Here is a 26,008-nt window from a genome sequence, read left to right as displayed (position 1 = left end):
CAAAGTGAAACGTTCTACAACCCAAGGCAAAAAAACAAAACCAAGAAAAGCCACCCCAGGGTAAAAGAATCCACACTCAGCCTGGACCTATCGTATCTGTATGTGCCACACAGTTCTGCAGTTTAAAATTCATTTTTATTCAGGAAGTGAAGTTAAAACTTGTAAACTATAAATACGAATGCCAAGGTATTACAGGAGATATCCAGAGGCTTTATATTTTTTTAATTTCTCACAAATAACTTCTATGGAATTCAACGTACAGCAGGGAAACCAGTAATTTTTGCATACAATGAAAAACAAGTTACAGAGTTAGATACTATTGATTTGCCAATTCACAGGAATTTCTACCTCATACAAATGAAAGCTCAGAAAACTGTATTTCATCATTCAGTAATGGTACAGCAACTGCCATTTCTAACAGTGTTACCTGCATTAAGCTAGCTGTCTATATCCAGGTGTACTTCACCAGTTTACTCAGTGACATCACAAAGTTTTATAGTATTTTATTTATATACTGTCACCAATATATATAATGTACTGCAAATAGGGCCAAACACTTGCAAAAATGTCAAGTTTTACACAACATTTGCATTAATGTTTTTGCTTTTCCCAACAGCAAAGCAGAGTCATTGTTTTCACATGGTTTTCTTTAATTTGTCAAAAAATCTCACATAACTCCATCTATATGAAAGAAGCAGAAGGGCAAGCTTAACAGCAACTTTCGGGGGTTGGGGGGGAAGGGTGTTTCCATCTTAGATACTACGTTATGTACATCTGAATAAAAATGACCACCAAGAATAGGTTCACTAGATTTATTCAACAATCTTAACAAGTTTCTTTTGAAAGAGCATTACATTCTGCATACCGCTCTCAAAGGATGCCAGGGACATGTGGACTACCAGTATTCTCCCCAACTGAGAAAGATACAGTGTACATAAAAGCCAGGTGTTCACAACAATTACATAAAAACATTACAGTTTACTACCAACAATGAGTAAAAATAAAATTCACTCTCTCTGCTGCTGCTTCAAAATTTCAATGTTAGTCTTGTGTGCCCTTTCCCTCCCCCATGTATTTGTAAGGAACTAAAACGTTACATCTGGTGGACAGCAAAGATTCCACTACACCTCAAATGCAGAACACCTATGAAGCAGAGGAATGTTGGCTTTTTAAACAGAAGCAGATTAAAAAAAAAAGGGTGCAGGACTCCTTCAGTTCTTCACTAGTCTTAGAAAAACTTTCCAGAATACTGCTTCACACTATAAAAAAGAAAAAATAATCTTGCATTAGAATCCTTCAACATCTGCATACTGCTTCACACTATAAAAGAAAAAGAAAAAAGCATGTATTAGAATGATGAACCATACATCTTGCATCAACATTCACAATGACATTTTTAAAGCAGATAAAATTACAAGTTCCTAATACATTTAAAAGTAAATAATTTAAAAATATCAATGGCTAATAAATTATAGGTCTATTAATATATTTTAGGCACATTTTAAGTATTAGTAATCTAAAGAACATTCAAGTTAAAACATTATTATCTGCTATGACAGCCAACATGTTAATAAAGCAAAACTAAGCAAATTAATTCTGAAGCTAGCTTTTATTTGGCAGAAAAGACAAAGTAATGTCAGCAAGGTGTGAAATGCTGCATAACAGCACCAAATAGATTTCAACTTGTCCTGTAGAGGCATGGTCTGTGCCATATGGCAGACTGTGATTTGTTGTCAATTTAGTTATCTAAAAACAACAAAATCACTAGTCTTCCACACAGAACTAGGCCAACATCCACTGAAATCTTCTATATTTTCTACAGGCTCTATGTAATTTATTACAAGTAGTTTTTTGCAGCAGTTTTCACCAGAGAAATGAGAGGATTGCTTGGTTAGGGCGTCTTCCAGCAAGATTAGTTTTGAGAGTGTCTTCATTTTAATTTGAACGGAGAACAGAAGAGAATCAAGGCAGAACTACCACTGGAGAAGTTAGGTTTAAATTGTTACTTAGAACCTGCCTTGTAAAAACTGCATCACAAAAAAGAACAGCTTTAGAGTACACATGTCTGTTTAAAACTGATAGTGGGGATAACATTAAACTTCAACTTGCCTGTTCTGCAGTAAATACTGTGCATTTTGTATCTGGTCCTGTGTTCCCGTAATAGTTATTATCCGATCTTCTGAGCCTTCTAATGGTTCATCGATTTTGATCGAAGCTCCTGATTCATGGCGTATTTGTTTGATTCTCTGGCCTCCCTTTCCAATAATAGATCCTGCCAACTAGGGAAGAAAGCAAAACATTCATTTCCTGATACAACTTTCTCTCTAAAAACAGTTATGAAAATCACAGCAGTGTTTGAGTAGCTTCCGTAAGTTTAGTTTTTAGACTTGCAATGGAAGCTTACTTTACAGCCCCAAAACAACCTCTGCAGTATTAACAGTATAAACGCAGGTGAGAAAACTGTGGAACCAGTTGCTCAGTCGCAAAAAACATGTTACATAGACCATCTCTATTACTGAATTTTAACAATTACTAAAATCATTTAGTGTGTCTCAAAAGTGAAGACACAAACCTAACACTTGAAGAACAGACTTTTGGTCATTTAGAAACATTTGGGTTTTTATCAAGCACCCTAAATACTTCTGATTTACTTGTGCAGTTTAAGAAGAGGCTGTGACCTTTTTTTTTTTTTTTCCTAAAAGACAAGCTGAGTGCAAGTCACCTTTACTTACATCTTTGGGAATTGTTACTTGTGTTGTGATGATAGGTCCACCGAGATCTCCATATGAGCCACGCCCCCCTGCATAAGAATAATCTGATTTAAACGTATGCATCAAGCCCTTTAATAACTATGTAATAAAGATACATAGAAGTCCTACATAAACACTTACCATATCCAGAGCCACCCTCAAACTGTAAGAGAAAGAGAAAAAAACCTTAAATATTGAATAGCCATGCTTCATTAACATATTTTCATCTTAAGTATCGTATTTGTAACTCTTGAGCCTATTTTATGCGAAGATGTCCACACCCTGCCTTACTATAAACACAACAGTGTTGCAATCAGAAGCCTAATGGAGGGCAGACCAGAAACAAAACGGGTGGGTGAGGGAAAGTCTCAATAACCTCTTACCGTGCCCTGCCAAGATCTCTAAGAGTAAGACATAAAATGACATAAAGAAGCCAGCTGTACCAGTTTACCTAGCAGTCTCACTAATTCAGCTGCTGGTAGACAGCTATTGATGTGACCTACTCCTGACCCTTGAACTAAACCAACAGACAAATGAAAAGATCAGAGTACAGCCTTATTAATGTTACCAATACAGCTCAGAAGAGACTCAAGTCTCCAGTTTTGGGACAAAAAGTTTACCCAGTGACTGTCAATCCTCCTCTGTAATCTACATCTTTAGGATAAAAAATCCAAAGCTATTAAGAATAGCTCTGTATCTTGTCTTTTGATTCAGATTATGCTACAATCCTTTGTATCTCAGAACTGATAATCATGACATGAGTCACTTCTGTTCTGCTAAAAACACGACTTGGAAGAACTGCAGTCCATTGGAAACACCTACATTTGATCAGTTTGTGAACCACTGTATCCCATGGGAGGGACCCCACACTGCAACAGAGCAACAGTGTAAGGAGGGACGAACAGAGACAAAGTGTGGTGAACTGACTGCAAACCACCATTTCCCATCCACCCCCTGCATCACTCATGGCAAGATTAAGTAGAAGAGCTGGGAATGAAGGAATGAAATTAAGCCTGGGAAGAAGGGTGGGGGAAAGGTGTTTTTAGTTTTCCTCTTTGTTTCTCACCATGATATTCTATTCTTAAGTAGCAATAAGTTAATCTTCCACAAGTCTACTCTGTTTTGCCCATGACGGTAACCAGTAAGTGACTGCCCTGTTATCTTGAGCCACAAGCATTTCCTTCTTACTTTCTCCCCTCATCCATCTGAGGGGGAGGTAGGGTGGTGAGGAACAGCTGGGTGGGCACCTGGCAAGCAGCCAAGTTCAACCAACCACAACTACTTGTTTGCAGAAGTTGTAAGGCTACAACTCTTCTCAAATTATTTACCTGCTACCTTTTCAGAGTATCAAAATGAAGGCTACTCAGACCACAGGGTTGATCTTACCCTCTTGTCTCTAAGCTATATTGTGTACTCACATTATTTAGCAATACAGGTTGTAATACAACATAATAGAACTTGTGGTAGAGTCCAGAATACAAGAGAATGAAGGACCCTGCTTAAGACTTAATTCAGAAGCTGTTCAGAACAGTGTACTTCACACCACAGGTATATTCCTGTTGATACTTGCCAAAGGGTCCTTTTTTAGGCTAGTATGTTTTGAAGACCAATCCTTTCCTTTATCATTCATTGCTGCCCACCCAGACTACAAGACAGCAAACGAACTTGACAGATGAGTTAAACAATGACATTTGCTGTACTTATGCAAGCAAAGAACTGAGGTTTAGTATTTGGCAGCACTTTGCCATCTTCTAGACAGCGTGGACCTGATGAACTCCATTAACTTCTCTTGCCAAAACCTATCCGATCAAATGGTGTATTTTCAAAGACATTGATAAGTGTAATAGTTTATACATAAATCTAAGTAAGAAGCTCTTTTTAGTATTTTCTGTCTGAAATATGAGAAAACACACAAAGTTAATACAAAAACGCATATCCTAAATGTAGCATCTACAGTGCATCAGTTATGGAGAAAGTTACTATTTACAGTACAAAAATGGGGTGTAAAAAAGGCACAAAAAAGCTCCTCTCTTTTTGGCTGTGGTGCTGCATACTTCCACGTTTCTATCACCATTACCTGCCTGCACAGGACACGCTGCCAATAAATTTTAAGTCAGGACAGCTTTATGATTTTCAGCAGGTGCAAGCTGCCACTGACTACACTCCAGATCAAGAAATTCCCATTATCACTTAACCTGTTCAATAAAACAGTTTTAAAAAAGATTGAGCAAACTCACCAACTCTGGTGGCTGCATGTCATCACAGGCATCCACGTGACACTGCATCATCTTCCAGACACAACGTAATATGAAGAAAAGAGTAAAGAAATCTGTATTAAGTGTATGTCATGCAGACTTACAAGTAACTTGTCAAGCGAATATAATACGTACTGGTGTACAACAAAAACTTTAGAAGTGTGATTTAGACCACTTTTAAGACTTGCTCCCTTTAAATTTCACTTTAAGGAAACCTTAAGTGGTCATATTCACTTTTTCCCCTCTTTCTGTCGTGTAAACAGGTGGGTTTTTTTCCTCTAACAAAGAAGGTCAGACAGCTAATGGCAAAGCGAAGCTTAAACAAGCTTTTTTTTCTTCTTTTAGAACACCTTCAAGGGTTACTATGTATAAAAATCTTTATTTCTGCCACATGCTAGAGAACCAAAGTTTAAGGAGATTAAAATAAGCAACTATCAGTGATTATCTCTATACCAACCGCAGGTCAAGTGGGAAGGCCACTGAGGACACTGCTTCTCATGTTCTACCAATTCATTTCCATATACCTCATCTAGCCACTAACTAGACTAACAATCTGCTGCCGCCTGACTGTATTAGAAATCTCATTGTTTTTAAAACATCTAGTATATAGCATTGCTTTCTTTCAGAATTCTACAATTGCACCAATTTATATTGATTTGCGCACTTGAAAACCAGCCTCTCAAACAGGGTATCTTAACATATGTAACAGAATACGTCCCTATACAGATTCATTTGTGCTAATGACTACTGGTACTAGAATAGAGACCAGATGACACACTGGCTGAATAAGGAATAGTTTAACTTTTACATCTAAAGAAAGAAAATGCATGCAGTCCTAACTGATGTAAAATTTTTTTACCATCATCTTCTCTGGTTTTTAAGGCAGAGCTAGAAGTGAAATTGTTACGTTCTTCCAGCATGTGCGTGGATAAATAAAAAAGCTGTCATGACATTCTTCCTTTACTGGGTTATTACATGCTTGTGAGTGTCCTATCTCATAAGCATCAAGAGCTTTTTGCATTTTTTAACTGTATGTGCCTTTATTCAAGTGTTTATATATCAAAGACACATGTATATACATACATGTACAGAAAAGCTCAAGAACTAGGAAGTATTTGAAGGCACAAAAGCACACTAGAAGTCTGAAGACACAGAATTCTGTGAGAAACAGTCCACTTAATCGGAGACATTCTGATTTAAGTCTCCACTAATCTAGATTTCAAAATTTTTAGTCCTCTGAAAACATGATCAGTTAAATTGAAAAAGAAGTGAGGGGATAAAAGACTCTATGCTTGTCCACGTTACTTGTCCACCCCTCCCACTTGTTATCTGTGTGTGTTTATGTATCTGAAAGACCCCTGAGAACAAGGTATTAAAAAAAAAAAGAATACTGGAAATACATTCAGGTTTTTTTCAGCTCTCAAAATAGCTCCTATGGTCCACAGGCTTTTGATTTGGAGTAGTTACACACTGAAATATAACACTCTTCACAGAGGAACAACAAAAGTCTGCCCTTCAGGAAAAAGCTTCAAAAGAGGGATTATAAACCAAATAAATTCTTTCATTAGCAGTGCATAAACAAACTACAGCTGTAAGCCCTGTTAACAGACAAGTACCTTAAGTGGGTGACTCTACACCGGCAAGAGGAATTAACACACCTTTTAAAATCAAAATGGGTTTTTCTCATCTCAGCATCTGTAAGACTGTCAATACAGTTTTATCTCTGAAATTCCACAAAATTCACAATTCAGCATCCAGTTTTAAAGGTCCCGAACTACTCAGTCTTTCTGTTGTTAGTAAAAAATGAGAACTAGCAAAAAAATAAAATTCTTTACTGTCCTTATCTCAGCTGGGGTAAGAGCTGATTCTCTTTAATAGCTGGTACAGTGTTGAGTTTTGGATTTGGTGTGAGAATAATGTCGATAACATGTTTTTTAATTGTTGCTAGGTATATACTAAGTCAGGGACTTTTCGTTTCTCAGGCTCTGACAGCGAGAGTGCTGGAGTGGCACAAGAAATGGGGAGGGGACACAGCCAGGACAGCTGACCAAACCAGCCAAAGGTATACTCCACAGAATGTCACACCCAGTATATAAACCGGTGCGAGTTTGCCAGGGCCTACCAATCACTGCGCGGGGACTGGCTGGGCATCAGTCAGGAGGTGGTGAGCAATGGTACTGTGCATCACTAGTGTTCTTTTCTCCTTTTCCTTCTGATTTTATTCTTCTCCCCTTCTCCATCCTTTTCATTACAATTATTGTTGTAATTATATTTTTTATTTCATTTCAGTTATTAAATTGTTTTTATCTCAACCCTCGACTTTCACATTCCTGCCTGGTTCTTCTCCCCATCTCTCTGTGTAGTGGGGGAGCGAGCGAGTGGCTGTGTGGTACTTAGTTACCACCTGGGGTTAAACCACAGCACATACATTCAGCATTTCCATGATTTTTGAGATGTTCATCTGAGAAAAGCATCTATTCTTGCCTTTTATTGTATCTATGTAAAAGAGCACTTCCACTTTGAGAGCAGCTCTTCCCATTTATTGCTTAGTTCACAATCCACAAGGATCTTGTTTACTCTACCTTAAATGTTTTGCTAGAGAATGGTTTCTGTGTGAAATGAAGGGCAGCACAAGAAACCTTACATTTCTGCCATAACATTTCCAGCTCTGGCCTCACAATCCACATTAAGACTTCCTATCTGCTTACACAATTTAGGGTAGTAGGATCATGATTAACTGAAACTAGAAATTAAATTGTCTTTCTTGGGAAGTAGTCCTCACTTTAAAGAGGCTAAGATACTTGGTCATAAAGGAGACAAAGCCATGAACACTTTGACCATGAAGATGAAATAAAATTGCTTTTTGGAAAGAAAAAACAAACGGAAGTGACTCCATTTGTAGCAATTAATGATAAGAAAGCAAAGGTTAACCTGACAAAAGTCATGCTAAACAGAAGGCAAAATGGATTTTTTTAATTCTAGCTGGAATGGAATAAAAATAGAACACACTACTGCCCCAGAGCCAAGCTAAGTAAGCCTGTGCTCAACCAGATACTCAAAAAACTGAGCACAGTTTATACACTCTAGCACTGGCTTTGATAGCTGCAAATGTAAGAACACAAAAACTGAGTTTGAAAACGGGTAAATACAAATAAGGAATACTGGAGGTGTACTTGTACTCGGTTCTTCCAGTTTCTTAACATGCACAGCAGCATGAGGAACAGGTTTCTTAGGTAACTGTGTGCAAATCTTTTATTTTAGTATTTCTAGTTAAGCATGTGACATTCTTGCAATACACACTTCCAGTTAATTTTTACTCCCAAGGAGGAAATGTGTAAAGCCCGTTTAGGTAGTCTTATTTCACAGCTCTTCTCCACTCCTTCCTCGTCTATTCATTTAAAAGGAAAAAAACCCCAAAAAAATCTTGTCTCACTTGTCAGCTTAAAGAAGGTGCCAAACAAAGACATAGGAGAAAAGATTGTTACTGTAGCTATTACCTTCCAGACACATGATTTCTCTTCCCAGGAACCTTGTATAACAGCAGATGACTGCTGGGAAGTTGCACTTCAGAATATAACATGGAAGGGTACCTTTAAGTATTTTTTTTAAGCTTCTATATACTACGAGAGATTTTTTTTCCCTCAGCAAGTATTAGCATTAATATGGTTGAATATATCTAATTTAATTAGGACTCAACTTAGCAGTGGCTCTAGCTCTGAAACATTTGGAATTACAGTGGATTTTTTGCAGACACAGACACCAGCAAATAGACAGAATGGATTCAAAAGAGCAACCACCTTCCAGATCAGCTAGAGCTCTTCAGAGATACTGTTCTATGACCTGCATTATTCTATCTATACTTGTGTTTTCCAACATTAGTGTTAAGAATGTTTGTATGAATCAAAGAACTTCAGAAAACAGTGTTCTGACATGTTTTCTTTATCTGAAAGGCCTATCAATTCCTATTTCTGTCATGTGATTAAAAAAAAAAAACTATCTTAAAAGACAGTCAGTGCAAGACAGCAGGGAGGAAAGAAAGCAAACGATCAGACACCATCACATCCCATTCCTGCACAGGAAGGAGTATTTGTATGGACAAAATGTTCTGGTTCTATCACCAGAACCATGCATGTCCCACGCAGAAAGAAGTATATGCGTTCAGCAACGCTATCTTCAGTCAGCATGCTAACTGCGCTTATAAAACATAAGGCAAATTTTAAACTCTTACCATGCCATCATAACGGTCTCCTGGTCTGCCCCTTCGGTCATAGGACATAAGATCTCTAAAACAAAAAACACAGCAGCATGTGAATTGCTTTGTAAGCTCCTTGGTTTATTCCAATGTTAAGGTTTCATGTTCATGGTTCATGCACAACTTCATTACGAACTACTATAGCCAAGTACTGAATGAGATAAAAGTTTAAGTAACCTTGCGTAGATCAGAACAGTGCAGCAAATAACTAAATTCCAGTATTTTTCAAAATACTCTGGTCTAATACGTACTCAATCTTCATAGAATCACAGAGTATCTCAAATTGGAAAGGACCCGTAAGGTTCAACCAGTCTAACCCCCTGCTCCTCTCAGAAGCCTTACTAAGGGAAATTAGCAGGTTTTATACTCATGCTAAAAAGTCTAAAAACATGCGTGAAGTGCACCACGAAGGTTCAAAACCAAATGGTATAGAAAAGAAACAAGTAATGCCTTTAGTTTTTAAACTAGCATCTTTTCAGTGAACCTCATAATTCTGGGAGTCTGGCATGCTTTCAGAGTTGAGTTCGGCCACAAAAGAAGTCAAGATGCCAGTTTAAAAGTGGTTCCATTGCATGTAAGGGGTCCCAATGGACCAAGGGGAAGAAGGAGGGTTAAAAATGAGGGAAGAGGGAATAAAGAAAATGGGTTGGTGAAACATCAACACGTCAGGTCAACACCTTTGCTTATTTCTGCCTGTGCCCACCCATCTCTTATGTGCACAAAGAGCAGCATCTTGCATAATCATGACCAACATCAAGAAACACTGGAAAAGTGAACATAATTCAGGAAGCTAAACACAACGTGAGTTTTGTCTAACACATCTATGCAACAACTCACCCGCCACGAGGAGGTGGTGGAGGAGGAAGAGGAAGATTACGAGCTCTGCTGCCACCTCTACCACCACGACCTGGTGGAGGTGGTGGAGGTCCTCTGCGAGGGCTCATATCATCGTAATCTCTTCTTGATGGAGGCATAGGTCGTCCACCACGGCCAGGGGGCATTCGATCAAAACCACCTCTTCCACGCATTGGAAAGCCTACTGGACGTCCCCTTCTATCATCAAACATCATTGTGAAGCCACCATAGTCATATGTTTCATCATAGAAATTGGGATCATAAGGCTGGGCCCGCCCTTTAATCGGAGACTGAAACATAAAAACAAAAAACAACCCCGCAAACTGAATTAGGACTATTACAATTGGCATATTTAAGTAATATATTAAATATATAAATATGAATTTAAGCATTTGGAACATGTTCTTGATTTTTCAGTGCTGGCAAAGAGGAGATGTGACCTGTTTCCTTTGAACTAGGTTTCTGTACAGAAAGTGCTGTTACCTATACATGGCAGAAAAATTTTGACTCCCTTTTCAAATTTTGCATCTCAATGAGTAATGGCCCACTAGTACAAAAAATTGCTTCCCTCCTCCATAAGGTGCACCCCAATTCTAGGAAACTGAAATCGCTTCAAAAGGTGGTAACAGTCAATCACTTTGTTACTGGAAAAGTAGGAAAAAGAGAAACTGAAAGATGCTTGTTTTCATCCAAATGATCCCTAACATTCAGGAATGCTAATGAAAGAATAAATTTATTATAAACATTACCTCAGAGATAAGATCCAAGATAATCTTGATACATTCAACAACTCTGTCAGGTTTTCCACCAATAAGCACCACTCTGTCAGTAGAATGAGGACAACACTCTTGGAAGAGCTTAATGGTGGTCTGAGTGTTCTGTTGAAGAAAAATAAAAGACCAGATTGTCTAAAATAACTATTATAAACAACTTTATAAAGCCATTGAAACATTTTTAAAGAAACAGTCCAAAAGACAATTAAATTCCCTGCCATTTTAGATGCATGCTTGCTTCAGAGTTCTCACAACAAATTCAATTTTAAGATTTTTATTTTTTTTTTAAGATCTGTGCTGACATAATTTCTATGGAGAGGACAGAAGTTTAATTTTCTCCTCTCATTTATGGCTCGTTTACACCATTATTTAAATACCAGCAAAAGGACCACATATCCTTGTGACCTCAGAGGTTGTATTAACCTACACATGTCAAGAAAACATGCTTTGGGTGCAAGACAACGAAGCTACTAGAATTATGTCTAATTGTCTTGCCCTTCTCAACCGATGCAAACAGCTCTCAGCTTATGCCTGAACTGACCTGAAATTGCCTCTGGCACAATACCAAGACAAGACAGAAAACAGAAGTGTTTTAAGTTCACAAGAGACCATTAGCTTTTCAAAATCTCATTCCTTCACTGAAAGAAAACAATGGTCTGCTAGGAGGTAGAATTAAGAAAAGATTATAAAAAGAAATCCCTTTTTCAGTAATATTCAGACATCTACTGAATTATTATCTGAAGAGTTTGTGGAGATGCATTCACCCTAAAGCACTTTGCATGTCCAATCACACAAATCTAGTCTATGCAGCAGCTCATTCCAGGAGTGATGAATGCCATTTTAATTTAATAATAATAATTAAAAAAAAAAAAAAAGAAAAAAGAAAAAAGAATCCTTCCTTTCAAAACATTACCAGAAATACTGCTTAGAAGCTTGATAAGTCCTAGGCTTTATCATCAACAACTACTTTACTCCTGAGTGTCTGCAAGAAAGTTGCTACTCACAGAACACCAAAATCATGTTCTGAAGGAACTGCTGCACAGAAGATACCTACACCAAATCTCAGAAGAACAAGAAACAAGTACCTCTCTAAGTTCTTTAATTTTAGCACCCTTGACGCCAATAATTCCTCCTGCCAAACTCTGGTGAATGAGAAGTCTTAATTCGCAGTCAAAGTCGCTGCCTTTGTAGTGTTGATACTGTAACAAAGAAGCATGTGAAGAAAAGAGTAAAATATTAGTCACATAAATATTTTAAAAAATGGGGTTTTGTTAATTTTTTTTCTCCAAACACAATGGTATGATTTATTGCTGAATTGTAATTCTCTATTTCCTTTGATGGGATCACAACTATTTAAGCACCTCACATCAACATAAACTGATGTCAAAACAGTTTTTGTTATTTGTAACACATTACATTGTACAACTACCTACAAAGGTTTAAGAAGGTATCGAACAGTGCAACACTCTACTTACAAAGCCAATGCAGGATACACGTTACAATAAAACTACTTCAAAATGGGAATGAAACAGGTCAGCAGGCAAGTATTTTGAAAGGCAGAAGACTGTTTGAAATGCTTAATAAATAGTTACTGACTCTGTCCCCTATCAAAAAAATGCCAACATGTAGTTTGAAAGCCAAAACCCTTCTTTAAAAGGCTTTTGGTTTCATTTTTTCATTTCCTGCACTTAAAAAGCAGCAAATCATCTAGAACCATCTTGGTTTAGAAGCTGATTTTTACCTCTAAAAAGAAGCAAATGTTAAGAGACATACCTCTTCTAAAGTAGGGATAATCTTCTTCAAGATTTCTCCAATTGTCTCTATATCTGCACTTATACTCAAGATTCTGTTGGAGGCCACCATGTCAGACAATATGGAGAAGGCGGAAAAGAAGAAGTAAATTTTTTTCATCATACACAGAATTCCAACAAGATTTACTACACAGAAGAGCATACAATTAATATTCCCCATTTAAAGTAAACCTGTTTGCTCAATTTACAACACATGCATCTTTGGTTTTGCCCAACATATATGCATGATAAATTTAAGATTAGGTAGGTCTTGCAGAGAGAAAGACAGAATGGGCTTTTGGAAGGGCTCAGATTAAGTGGGCAAGAAATTGACGCAGAACTGAAAGAAGTGAATATTCATGTTCCCCGCCACCACTAATTTAGGATACCCTCGCTATTACATTGGTAAAACCGGCACACCTTCTCATAGAAAAAGTGGGGATATGCAAGTCGTGAACATTGTATCTGGAATAAGGTTATGAGACCAGTTAGAAATCAGATTACTAATGGGCTCTCCAAGAAAACAAATACAAATGTAAAACAAAAAATAAAAGACAGAACAAATGAGAAGTGAAGGGAAGTGAACCAGAGTTAGCATTTCATCAGAAATAATTATGAACAGGCAATGTTGAGGGGAGCAAGGTGGGCCACAAAGACAGAGCGAGAGACTATTTTGAAACAATTTGATTTACAATGCAGCAAATATGCAACACTTGAAGCTGTGCTCCTTCCATTGAAATAAAATTAGTGGATTGTTTGGGTGGGCAACTCACGTAAAAGTTCAGTGACAAAAAGACTTAATGGGGAAAATAAGACAGAAAACTTGAAAAAAACAATACACCGTCTATAAGGGGATACTATTTAATTATATCAAAGGCAGGTAATAAAATACATTTCTCTCTTTCTAATCAGGCAGTGAGGCATAAACTGTTGGGACATACCGCTCGGGGCCACTGCTGTCTGGGACTGAAACACTGGCATTGTACTGCATTGGTCATTGGCGTTCGTGGATGTTGGCATTGGGCATGGGCATTCAATCAGAAGTTGTCAAGTATGGTACCCGTTTGGCAACGAGCACATTTTTGGGCATAGCCAACCAGGGTTTTCACATGGGCGTTCAGGGGCGGATGGGCCAACGTCATGGTGGGCAACGCAGGGGCAAGTCGATCCAGTACATGGGCAACGGAGATATATGGCCAAAAAAACAAGGAGAGGGAAAAGGGGGAAAAGCAATAAATTTTAATTTAATACAAACTATACTCATTACTCTCAATTAATGAAACAAGCTTAAGTTGTTCTGAAGACTAACACAATAACGGATTGCTACACCAACTGTGGCTTAACAGTATGGACCTTAAAAATGAGTCACTTGATCTGACTAAACTACTTTTTACTTTTAGCATATGTTTCAGTAGCAGGCTGGCTCATGAGGGTAGACACAAAACCTGTTGAGACTGATATTACTAGAACCTCGGGCAAATTGGGAAAGCTAGTTTTCCAGACCAATCTAAATTATCTGGACTTAGGTGACATTGATTTACTTTTAAAAAAAAAAAATAAAAAAAAAAAAAAAAAGGAAAAACCAAAAAGCCATCACAAGAAAAACACCCTAAAAAAAAATCCCAGCTAGCTGCCAAAGTTACTGATTCCTGACCATTTCAATTTAAACCTGAATTCTACCTGCGGTAGTTTATGAACTTAGTTGGAACTGATCTGTAATGGTATATTGCCGAATCTCATGTTGAACAGAGTCTTGATCGGAAAAACTGTTGAAATTGTTGCTGATGTTAAGTACAGGAGTGTAAACAAATGGAGTTTAAGAAGCGTTGCCAAGTTTTATAAATACACAACATTAATGCTGAGCATGTGTCTAATCACAAGAGTCAACCCACTGTAATATGTGAATAGGCAAGTAAGTCATGACCATTTAAAAACACCTCCAAGTAACAGAATAGAATGTTCTTTTACTGTTCTATACCCGTATTTAAATCAAGCAACCTTAACATTAATGCTTTTGTGCTTCATGTGCAAGCTGTTGAAGAACAGATGGGACTATTCTGTTTGCTTTTTTAAAGGAAGTTAAAGAATTGCTCTATCACTGGGTTATGCCAGCCACTTGCAATGGTTTTAGCAGTACTGTAACTGAATCACACATACGGGAAAGGTACAATTAAGGGGTTTAAGCTTTGTCAATATTTCTAATTAGGATATTTACTTGCTTGTAGTGTGTAGTTTAGTGGAATCCTATCCAAGAGCAAAGAGATTTAATATAAACCTCTCTTCCCACGTGAGTCAAGTTGGGTTTCAATTACTAGAGATTGAAGAACTAAGTTTAACACTCAATACAAACTGCCTGCAACTAGACTAGTGATGTCTAGAGTGGAATTGCTGCCATTTCTAGAAATGCACGCAATCAAGCTTCCGATGTAGTGCTCTGAAAGAATTGGTGTTAAATTAGTTCAAACTCATATATACTTACGTCTGTACGAAGTGCCTTAATATTTTTGCCACCTTTTCCAATCACTGCTCCAGCATTCTGGAAAATAGTTTTCAAAAGTTATGTTCTGCCAACACAGCACACACTATGTTTTTGAACTCATGCCTAAGAATAGTAAATCTGCTTCTGCATTACCCTGTTGGCCTGGGGGGCAGGGGCGGGCAGGCACTGCTTTTGAAAGGTTCAAATCAAACTGAAATGAACTGATATAGTTTGGCCTTGGAAAAAATGACCAACAGCTCTTACCACTGAACTTAATAAAGAGGATGATGTTCAGTTTTACAACCAGTATTACAATTCCAAAAGGAAGTTTCTAGGCAATTCTGCTTGTGTTAAAGCAAACTCATATACTATCTCAGCTCTCAAAATTATACTGTATGAATGTAATGTAAGTCAATGACTTCCCTAATTTATTTGATCAGCTTTCTATTTTTTATAAATTTAAGGAGTATGTTTGCAAATTCCACTTCTGCGTTCCAAGCATTTCTTAATAATTTCAAGTCTTAATTCTGTTTATACCTCTGTAAGTTATCTGACTTCTAAGAGCAGTATATTCTGAAAAAGGTTAAAGCTGACATTAACCACTAACTTCGACTTTTTACAGTAATAGGAATAAACTAGCAGATAGTCAAGAGTAATTGCAAGACTCTTATTTTTACCAGGTTATTTCAAGAATTACATGCAAAATTACTGCTTTTATTACACAAGTGATATATTATGCTAACAGCATTCAACACATTTTGCAGTACCCTATCTAACTTGACTACTGGTCAGAAATGTCACGAAAAGTTAAGGTAACATTCCCCCATGCCAACACAAAAGGCTGTGATACTTCAAGAAGTACAGCTCATCTGTAACAACTGGAAACGCTAGAAGCGATTCACACATAGCAACTTTACTGTAACTGTTTACACTTGTCAACAAAACCATTGCAATCCCTGAAGTATTACTCCCACGTTTCTTCCTACTGCTATGTTTGAACACGTTTAGTGCATGTCTTTGGGAAAGTTACCAAAATCCTAAGGAAGTTCTCATCTTACATTTCAAATTTAATTTACAATCCCTAGCTGATCATTCTCTAAACTGCTTCCTTTCCAAAGACTAATATACAATCATTCCCCTCAAAATAATAACCTTCTATGCAAATATAAAAACACCATATAATTTCTATCACTCTGTTTTCAGCAAGTACATATTTTAAGAATAACTGTATTAATTCTCAGGGACTTAGCATTTAAAAGAACGACTAAAGGTAATTCCACAGCAATATACTTTTACTAGAATTCATGCACACTTAAAATTAGTCCTAGTATGTTATCTCATATTAAATAAAGTAGATATTCTTTTAAACATACATCCCAACATACACTTTGTCACCATCTTGAGCAATGCTATAAGCAAAACCAGTAGAAATGTAAGAGCATACTTTGCTCTGAAGCAGGATGCGTAATTCAACCATCTCATCTGTGTTCCGAGATCTTTTGAAGGCCTGCTCTTCCTCCATATCTTCTGCAGGACGTTTGCCTGTAGAAAGGTCCATAGGGGAGAAACACAAGCATTTATTTAACTTTCTAAGTTCTAACAAAGTGGAAAACATGCAGAATTTATGCTCTGTATTCTTAACACGTTCTTTTCTATTAGCCCAGTACTAATTACTGATGCCTACTCTAAGCAGCCATTGCACAGAAACAGGTCTTTACTTCATCAGCTTATGTATCAACTAACTACCGAAAATCCATTTGACATCTATGAACTATGGTTTAAGTGAGAATGTTACACAGTCAGAGAGAAATTCGTAACACACTGTCTAAAGCAGTGCAGCATCACCCACTCAGTATTTATTTATGATTTACAATTGGGAAAAACTTTTCAGGCAAAAAGCTCAAACGAAACTTGTCCAACACTGAAATACTGCTGGAATAATACTACTTCAAACACTGTTTAATGTTTAAGTAATTTAGTACTGATGCCCAAGAAGTTTTTCATGAAGCTCTTTAGAGGTATTTCACATATAACATAAACCTGCGCTAAATGAAATGCTATTAATGGATATGCCTGATAGTATTCTTACATATTCACACTTTCCACACAAGTACTTAGATCTACCTATGACATATTTTTAAATCCTTAGTCATAACTTTCAGCTACTTATCCCATGTTTAAAACATGCCAACAGAATGATTATGCATTTATGCTTTGAAATAATAAGTCCAATTAAATATGAAAAGATTTAATGTGGAATGCAAAACTACTGCCGATACAAACAACTGATACAGTTGAAGCATTACAAAATATTTAGCAACACTGAAATTTAAAGAGTTTTTTTTCTAAAAAGAAATAGTCCTTTAAAAAATTTACCATTTGTCTCTGTGTTGGTAAAGGTCTCTTCCTGTTGTTCAGTCTCCATTGCCTTTTTTTCTTAAGTGGACAGGCAAAATCTGTTGAAGAATAAAAAAGCTGGTACATATATTTTGTGAAAAGGTAAACCGTAACATCGTGTTAAATGGAAAAAGCAAGAAGAAATGCCTGCTTCTAGAACTTACCACTATTATATATCCTTGCAGAGAAAAAAGTCAAGTATTCTGGGCGGGATCAAAATCCAACAGCCTATTGCTTCAAGAGCCTATGAAAACAGCATAGATCAGTTGTGACTGCTTGCTTACAGCTCCAATTCTCACTACAGCCAAAATTCAGAGGTTTGACCTGAGTTGTTGCCGCAAAGTTTTTGATTATAGAAGAGAAAGCATACTCAGGCCAAACACACCACTAAAAAAATATAAGTCTGTAAACTTACATACAAACAATTACAGTCTGAACTCTATTTTTTGGGCACATAGCTAGCTTTAAGTAGCCACATTTATTAAAAATTGATTTCAGGTATTTCAAGTGAACATTCATCCAGGCCCCTCTTTTCGACATCTTATGATACATGCCTTGGATTTGCTTTCTGAAGGACACTATGTAACAATCTGCTCCGCTGTTCAGTTCTAAACAATTTAAGCTAAAAAAAAAGTCCCGTTACGGTAACTGTCAGCGTTAAGCATTAACAATTCTCTACCAACGTACTAGTTTGCATTTTAGCATGCTTTCCACTCAAGTATAATAGATGAACAAAAGACAAATACCTTCTAGCCACACTGGAAAAAAATCTTTTAAAAATACCACCCTCTGTAATTACATATAACTTTCTGAACACAGAGCCAAGAGCCTCAAAAGCAGCTGATCTTTGCTGTGAAATTTATCTGTAAATACTATTAAGTCACATTAAAGAGGTCTAGACCAAAGAAATAATTTCGTGACTTACACTCTTTAAGAATGTGTTCCTACAGATATTCAATCTACTCAATCATATTTCATCCCTGTATTTTATTAATGTTGACTGCCTTGGTAAGTGGTAATACCACTCATTCTGGTATCCATGAAGGAAATAAGAAACTAGGTGCATCTAACGTTTCCAACATACTCTCAGCCAGCTGTTAACTTGTAGTTGTTGCCCCATTTGTACAGGCTTACAGCAGGCCCTTGCCTTCACAGTACACACTGGTCTTTCCAGCACTCAAAGTGAGCTAAACGACAGCGGAAACTCAGGCAGACACTGCCAAAACGCTGAGGGGCGCGGGGGGGGGGCGGATTTTTTGTTTTTTACAGTTTAAATAGAGCTTTTGGAGCCGTTACTCCGTTTCCAACGACCCCAACAATTTTGAGGCTGCGGGGAGCGAACCGCAATACTGTTCAGGGCTTAGCCTCCCCTAGTCCCATGTATTTACTCCCCTAGCCACGTGTATGTAAGGTGCTCTCAGTTACAGCTCTCTACTGGGTAAACGGAGCTCGCGGGATTACATTGACTAATCCCGTGTTTTTATAAACACCTGAAGGATAAGGCGGCCACGAAAGGCTAGAGGCGGCATCAGCTACCGCAGGCCCAAGAGCTGGTAAACACCGACGCGCCTCAGCCCCGCTCCCTCCGGAGCGCGGCGGCTCTTCCCGCCCGCCTCTCTCTCCCTACGGCCCCCACGCCTCCAGCCGCCGTCACGGCCTCCGCGGCCCGCCCGGCTCCTGCGCGGGGCAGCGGCGGCGTTACGTAACCCCGCAGCCCCTGGCCTCACCTACCCGGCGGCGCGGACCGACAAAAATGGCGGCCCCTGTAATGGCGCCGGCCCGCTGCTAGGCGGAGCCGGGAGCGGAAAAGCTGCCGTCACCACCACCACGCGGTCGCACGGAGGTTCACTCCCCTCTGCCCAGGGACACACAAAGGAGGCGCGCGGCGGCCCTGGCCCCAGCGCGGCCGGCGCAGCGTGACAGCCACCTCGCCACCGGCAACAGCGGCCGGCTGAGACGCGCCCCCTCCATCGGCCTCCCAGGGCCGCCTCCGCACAGGCCGCGGCCGACAGCACCCTCCCCTCCGCCCGCCATAATCCCCGACAACTCGCCCCGGGCACAGAGTTACCAAGGGCGGGCGCAGGAAGGCGGCGGCCGCCGCTCCCCCTCCCGTAGGGCGCACCTGCCAGCGCCGCCGGCCTCCACCGCGCCGCCCCGCAGGGAGCCACGCTGGCTGGGCCACAGGGCCTGGGGCCGTCCGTAGGGACTGCGGCCACCCATCTCGCCTTCCCCTCGGGGCGGGAGCGGCCCTTGGGGCCCACAGACTGCCCTCAGCCGCCTGAGAGGCTTGCCCCAGCACTAGCTGAGGCGGCGACATCCCTGTCTCCTCCTTCCCCACGTAACGTTCGCCTTTTTCCACCACCGTCGCTGCGGGAACCACGGGAGCACCGGGGCACGGCGGCGGCAGTTCCCGGGGATTAAGGCCCCGCGACCGGGCAGGCGCAGGTCTCACGCATCGCTGTGTCAGGCAACTGCGCTGAGAGGGGCACAACAGCAGCTCTGCGGGCCTCAGCAAAGCCCAGTCTGGCCTGTTCCCCCCCCCCCCCCCCCCCCCCCCCCACCCCGGGTCTCCCAGCGCGCGAGCAGCGCCCCCTCCTCGCTGGCCCCAGCCACACCTCGCCGCAGGCTGCGCGTACCTGCGCCCGCCGCCGGCCCCACCGCGTACGGGAAAGAAAGGGGAGAAGCCCCCACGGCCACCGCGCACATCCACCAGCGCCACCAGGCGATTGGTCCCAACACCTCCCCCATCCGCGGGTCCGCCGCCGCCCCATTGGGTAAGGCCCCTGCCCGTCAGGTGTGGGGGGCGGTTCCCCACGCCACCTCGCCCTCCGTGAGGGCCTGGGCGAAGTAGGCCTGGCGGGGAGAAGGGCCGCGCTATCCGTCGGGCATCGCCGTGCCGGCCGGTCTGCTTACCTGCTTGGCAGGAGCCGCGATGGAAGCGGTGCAGGCGCTGGGCGGAGGCGGTAAAGGAGGGCGAGAGCGGTTTCAGTCGTGAGAAGAGAAAATGGCGTCTGCAAAAATCCCTCCTTCTGCTCGTTGCCTGGTGCCGGGGGGGGGGCAGTGGGTGGTGGCTCTCGCGATGGTTAAAAGCGCGCGCGACGCGCGCCTCCTATTGGCTGCTGGCGTGCGCAGGGGTTTTGGGGAGCTGCGCGCGAAGAGTGGCCGCGCCCTCTCCCCGTCCCCAGCGCGCGGCGGTGGGGGCTGGTGTGGCGCAGTTGGTGCCGCGCTTGCTCTCCCCGGTAAGTGCGGGCGGCTCAGCCGCAGGCGGCGCGGGGGAAGAGGGCTCGGCCTCCCTGAGGGGTGCGGGGTGTGACACCCCAGCCCCCCGTTCTTCGCCTCGCCTCGGGGCCCGGCGCGGGGGACAGCGCCGCGCGAGCGCGCGGTTGCACTTTACTCTGGTTCACCCTTTGTGCGGTGTCCTCTGCGTGGTGGGGCTCTGTGGGAGCTTGGAGGCAGGGAGTTCTTTCTTCGCTGCAGCTTATAGTGACGATGAACCAACCGCAAACCTCTGTTTCTGAACTGTTACAGTACTTGCAGTTTTCGTTGAGCTCCTCGGACACCCATTCTAAGGGGTTACACATGATCCATACGCAGGCAGCCTCATCAGTGTTCTGCAAGCGGTCCATATGCAGGAGGTGAATGCATCAGTAGCAAGTTTGCTATTGATACGTTGGCGCTCTCGAGGGGCAAGAGACCTTTGCAGAGGGATCTGGATAGACTGGAGCACTGGGCAGTCATCAGCAGGATGAAATTTAACAAGCCCAAATGAGAGATTCTGCACCAGGGATGGAGTAGCACTGCACACGAGTATGAACTGGGAGAGGAGTGCTGGAGCGCAGCCCTGCAGGGAGGGATCTGGGGGTGCTGGCTGACACAGGCTCAGTGTGGGTCAGCAGCGTGCCCTGGCCGGCAGGAGGGCAAACCACGTCCTGGGGGGCATCAAACACAGCATGACCAGCCGGTCAGAAGCGGGGATTGTCCCGCTGTACTTGGCCTTGGTGCGGCCTCACCTCGAGCACAGCGTGCAGTTCTGGGCCCCACAGTTTCAGAAGGGTGTTAAGGTCCTGGAATGTGTCCAGAGGAGGGCAACGGAGCCGGTGGAAGGGCTGGAAGACATGTCCTGTGAGGAGCGGCTGGGGACTCTGGGTTTGTCTGGCTTGGAGAGAAGGAGGCTGAGGGGTGACCTCATTGCTCCCCACAGCTTCCTGAGGAGGGGACGTGGAGAGGGAGGTGCTGAGCTCTTCTCCCCGGGATCCAATGACAGGACACATGGGAATGGTTCAGAGGTGTGCATTTCTTTACGGAGAAGGTGGTCGGACAGTGGAACTGGCTTCCTAGAGAGGTGGTCAATGCCTCATGCCTGTCAATGCCTTAAAAAGAGGCATTTGGACAATAGCCTTTATTTCTTTTAACTTTTCATCAGCCCTGAAGTGGTCAGGCAGTTGGACTAGATGGTTGTTGTAGGTCCCTTCCAACTGAAATACTCTTATTTTAAATGTGCATAGCTACTTCCTAAACTAACAAGAAGCTACAGGTTATTAGCCACTGATGTTCCTGTGATAATGACTGCCAAGACCTGGTGCTATTGCAGCCAAACCCTGGGCTGGGTCTCTAGGTAACAGTGATATTTCAAGCTAGCTTTCTGTTGTCAGTTACAAAGCTTTCATCCAGTTAAAGTGGAGAAGTCAGCCCTGTGGTACAAGTGCTGAAAAATCCCAGCTTGGTTCTGTTGTAGTTAGGGTCTTTTAATAACAATGCTGATGTAATGGGAGAATAACTTTTCAGGTCAATTTTAAAAGTAAACAGTGTTAACAGCAGTGCCCACAGAAATAAAACAAAAAAACAGAGGACATACATGTAACAACTGCTTTTGTTGTTTTCATTCTTTTTTTCATCTATCTGCTTTCCATCTGTAACAAAAGGATTTCAGTTAGGTGTTTCTAATTAAATCAACAGAAAAGGGGATGTCACCAAGTAGGATTGCTCATATAAGTCTCCATACTTTACTGCTACTCCATGATGACACAAATACACATACTTTTTATGCTGATTGAAACTTCAAATATTGGAAATGCATGTATTTTTAGTATCTGTAGAAGTGTTTTTAATTTAAATTGCTTCTATTTTGTCACACGTACAATAGCAGAACTTTGAATTGTGACCAGTTTTTTATAAAAAATGAGCAGACTTGTTATAACATTAGCTGTTGTCAGATGAGTAAATATGTCTTTTTTGTTCTAGGGAATTCACTCTCTTAAAAGAAGATGTCTACATCTAACATTGCAGCAAAAGTGGAAAGTTGGCTTGCATCAACATGGCATGTTAAAGTTCCTTGGACATGGTTGGAAGCATGTATTAATTGGATCCAGGAAGAAAACAGTGGTAGTAATTTAAGTCAAGCTCAGATTAACAGGCAGGTATTTGAGCAATGGCTTCTTACCGATCTAAGAGATTTGGAATATCCCATTTTGCCTGACTGTATCTTAGATGCTCCCAAAGGAGAGTTGTCAGGCTTCTACTCTATACAGATTGACTCACTGGTTGATGTTAGCCAGCCAGCATACTTGCAGTTGCAGAAGCTAAGAGGGAAAAGTACTGTAAATGAAGAAGTAACAACTAGTACTCAGGCATTTCAGAAGCCCTGGGAAGCAATGCCTACTCGACTGCTGATGCTGCAACTGACTGATGGGATACATCAAATTCAGGGCATGGAGTATCAACCAGTGCCTGTCCTCCATAGTAATCTTCCTCCTGGAACAAAAATCACTGTACAGGGTAATATTGCATATCGTCTTGGAGTCCTTCTGCTTAAACCAGAAAATGTGAAACTGTTGGGCGGTGAAGTGGATGTTCTTCTGAAGGAGTATTCTCAAGAAAGAGTCCTTGCTATGTTAATTGGAGAAACGGAAAGCCCTAATTCTGTTGGGTGGGCTGGTCACAACCAAATTGTTTCAAGGCCTGTGGATGAATTCGAACAAAATACAGGCCCTTCGGATGAAGAGCTTTTAGCCAGTCTTGGTGAAAGTAATGAATTTACTTTAAACAATGAAACAGCTTTAGAAAGTGGATATTGCAGTGGAAGCAACAATTTTAGTACAGCCACAGGTTCACTGACTGTGTGCAATGGAAACGCTTTGCTGGGAGAATGTGGAAGGCCTTTGCCTAGTTCAGATGAACAAGTTTCACCTCCCACAGAATATGATGATGGCTTTTTAAATGACTTTCCTTTAGAGGATGACTTTCTTCTGGAAGAAGAGATGCAAAGAGAGCCGGAAGAAGTGCCGCCAGTGGTTGTGAACAGAAACATAGGTTTAATTACTGAGAGGCTTCCACATATATCTAGAAGCTCTTGCAATTCATCTTTAAATGGCACTTGTGAAAAAGATGATGTGAATGAAAGAAATAAGCCTGTAGACACTATAAGCAAGCAAAACACTTTTGGAAGAACAGTATTTGATGGATATAGAAATAGTATGAGTAGCTTTTCACAGCACAAGAGCTTACCTCAGACCTGTAGTTCTACAGATTTTTCTTTGGAAAAGCCTCCTGAAGAAAGGCAGAATGATACATACCTAGATGAGAGCAAATGTAAATCTCAGCCCAATTCTGACAGCAGGCGGTTAGACAATGATCTTCTGTTTTTCTCAAAACCAGATCCACAAGCAGTTCAGCAGAACCATGATTCACAGACCTTTCCTTGTAGAGCAGCAGAGGCACATTTAGACTTAGATTCTTCACCTTTCACATATATTTCCCTTCTCCTTGCAAAAAACCCAGAAACGATTACGATTCTGAAAGTTAAGTGCTTTATTGTTACTCTCACTGGAAACCTCACAAGCAGCAATGGGTCCTGGGGCATAAAGGCAAAAATTTCTGATGGTTCAGCTTATCTCGAAGTAGATTTTGCTGATGATATTCTGACAAGTTTGATTGGCTTTTCAGTGCCTGAAATGAATAGGCTGAAAAAGGATAGAGCTTTACATATGAAGCTTAAGGATGGTTTAGAGAAATGCCAAAAACAACTGATAGATCTCTGTTGTTTGATGACCATAGAGTTTAATCCGGTTCAGTCAAAAGCGACTGTTGTAATTCTTCAGGATGCTGATGCAAGGCATCTAGAACAGTTGAAGGAACGTTTGAATAAATAACGTGTGCAAACTTGCAGACTGTATATTAGGAGCACCTAAGTCAGGTTTCCCCTGAAGGACTGCTGAAAGTTAAATTTTAAAGTTACGTGGTATGTCTTTTTCTCTTGCCAGGGAAAATGATGAAACAGTGAGAGGAGGAGATGACTTGTTGGAGTGAAACTTAGCAGTTTGTTTCTTATGGTGATCATATTGTTTTCAAATTTTTCTGTCTTGGTTTAAAATACTCATGTATTATTTCCATTCTGCAAAATCCTCTGTGTCCTTGACTGGTGATCTGGAGTAGCAGAATTTGTCAGGAAACGGATAACAAACCAACTGTCTCATTGTTACGCTTTTTCAAGGATGATTACTTGCCTGTTTTTTAAAAGGTAGCTGTAGGAGACTGTCAGTCTTTACTCGGAGGAGTGGTTAAGTACATTTAAACAAAGAATTAGTGTTTAAATGCGGTCACCTCTGACTGTGCCAACCTGAAAATTTCAATACATATTCAGTGTTCAAGAATGTGAAGTCTGGAGAAATGAAAGGTTTTCTTCCAAATGTGGAGGGGTGTGTGTGGGGAAAACAACCCTATATATAAGTGAGATAAAAAGCTGAATATTTAAAAAAAAAAAATTTAAAAAAGCCAAATAATTTGAAATCTCCTATTAACAGAAAAGAATGATTATAACATGGAGAATCTTTTTTGTCATGTTAATGTTAACCGTTGCTAATAGTTTTGAACCCACAGGCAACCTTATTCATTAACTCTTAGAATTGCTGTCTAACTTTTCCACAAAGTAGTCTAAATACTTGTGCTACAAAGCTGTTGTATGTGTGTATTTAATGGTGGTCTTGATTGATTTTTTTAAAAACATTTCTGCTTTAGAATGTATAAAAGTAAATAATTAAAATTTTCATTTAAGCTGTGGTGGAAGCTGTTTAGTCACTTTAAAACACAAATGTACACCTTGTGGAGTATATGAACTATTGGAAGTGGTTTGATTAGATTTTGTTCTTCCTTCTTCCCATCGTTCTCTTTTCTCTTGTGGGTTTTTTTTCTTTTCTTTTCTTTTTTTTTTTGAAATGAGAAGGATGAGAATACTGCCAGCGTTAGGGAACCAACAACAGGAGAAGTCTGCACATTGTTGGCAGTGTTTATGAAAAATCTGAAATTGGTAGGCAAGAAAGGAATTTTTTTCAGCTGGGCTGTCAGTATCTTTTTTTAGAGCCTTTTCTTTCTCTGGACAATGTCTGTTAGACCATTGGGAATTGCTGTGAGAGACTGTCAGTATTGCCCTACTGCCCTGCCCTCAGCTGAGAAGCATCCTTT

At 40.7% G+C, this 26,008-nt stretch overlaps 2 protein-coding genes across 17 annotated transcripts; one reads left to right on the top strand and one right to left on the bottom strand.

The window, feature by feature from the left end:
- Positions 1 to 201: 201 nt before the first annotated feature.
- HNRNPK (heterogeneous nuclear ribonucleoprotein K) lies at positions 202 to 20,602 on the bottom strand. Of its 13 annotated transcripts, none has more exons than XM_055790439.1 (16): positions 20,465 to 20,601; positions 17,716 to 17,795; positions 17,531 to 17,629; positions 16,599 to 16,696; positions 15,155 to 15,211; positions 13,617 to 13,660; positions 12,659 to 12,731; positions 11,971 to 12,084; positions 10,862 to 10,990; positions 10,095 to 10,402; positions 9,234 to 9,288; positions 4,988 to 5,038; positions 2,892 to 2,913; positions 2,733 to 2,815; positions 2,110 to 2,279; positions 202 to 1,320 (listed from the first exon to the last, which is right to left on the bottom strand). In XM_055790439.1, exons 3-16 carry the CDS (start codon positions 17,577 to 17,579, stop codon positions 1,287 to 1,289), a joined length of 1,287 nt encoding a protein of 428 aa, XP_055646414.1. In that variant the 5' UTR covers positions 17,580 to 17,629; positions 17,716 to 17,795; positions 20,465 to 20,601; the 3' UTR covers positions 202 to 1,286. The 13 variants fall into 13 exon arrangements, with proteins under 13 accessions (XP_055646414.1, XP_055646410.1, XP_013157264.1 ...); XM_055790435.1 differs by having other exon boundaries at positions 16,599 to 16,709; positions 17,532 to 17,629; XM_013301810.3 differs by having other exon boundaries at positions 17,531 to 17,610.
- RMI1 (RecQ mediated genome instability 1) lies at positions 20,225 to 25,600 on the top strand. Of its 4 annotated transcripts, none has more exons than XM_055790431.1 (2): positions 20,225 to 20,325; positions 22,793 to 25,600. In XM_055790431.1, the coding sequence occupies exon 2, from the start codon at positions 22,816 to 22,818 to the stop codon at positions 24,697 to 24,699; it is 1,884 nt and encodes a 627-aa protein (XP_055646406.1). In that variant the 5' UTR covers positions 20,225 to 20,325; positions 22,793 to 22,815; the 3' UTR covers positions 24,700 to 25,600. The 4 variants fall into 4 exon arrangements, with proteins under 4 accessions (XP_055646406.1, XP_013157244.1, XP_027647158.1 ...); XM_013301790.3 differs by lacking the exon at positions 20,225 to 20,325 and adding an exon at positions 20,672 to 20,790; XM_027791357.2 differs by lacking the exon at positions 20,225 to 20,325 and adding an exon at positions 20,808 to 21,358.
- The last annotated feature ends 408 nt before the right edge of the window (positions 25,601 to 26,008 follow it).

This window comes from Falco peregrinus, chromosome Z, assembly GCF_023634155.1.
Source record: "Falco peregrinus isolate bFalPer1 chromosome Z, bFalPer1.pri, whole genome shotgun sequence".
NCBI lineage: Eukaryota > Metazoa > Chordata > Aves > Falconiformes > Falconidae > Falco > Falco peregrinus.
This window is presented reverse-complemented; position numbering and strand designations above follow the sequence as displayed.

Excerpts from the sequence above, each read along its gene's own strand:
- HNRNPK (XM_055790434.1), bottom strand. The coding sequence starts at position 17,579 with ATGGAGACTGAACAACAGGAAGAGACCTTTACCAACACAGAGACAAAT. Across the intron at positions 13,661-15,154 it reads TTAAGGCACTTCGTACAGAC|TACAATGCCAGTGTTTCAGT; the intron begins GTAAGTATATAT and ends TGACCAATGCAG. Across the intron at positions 12,085-12,658 it reads TTATCCCTACTTTAGAAGAG|TATCAACACTACAAAGGCAG; the intron begins GTATGTCTCTTA and ends TCTTTGTTACAG.
- RMI1 (XM_055790431.1), top strand. The coding sequence starts at position 22,816 with ATGTCTACATCTAACATTGCAGCAAAAGTGGAAAGTTGGCTTGCATCA.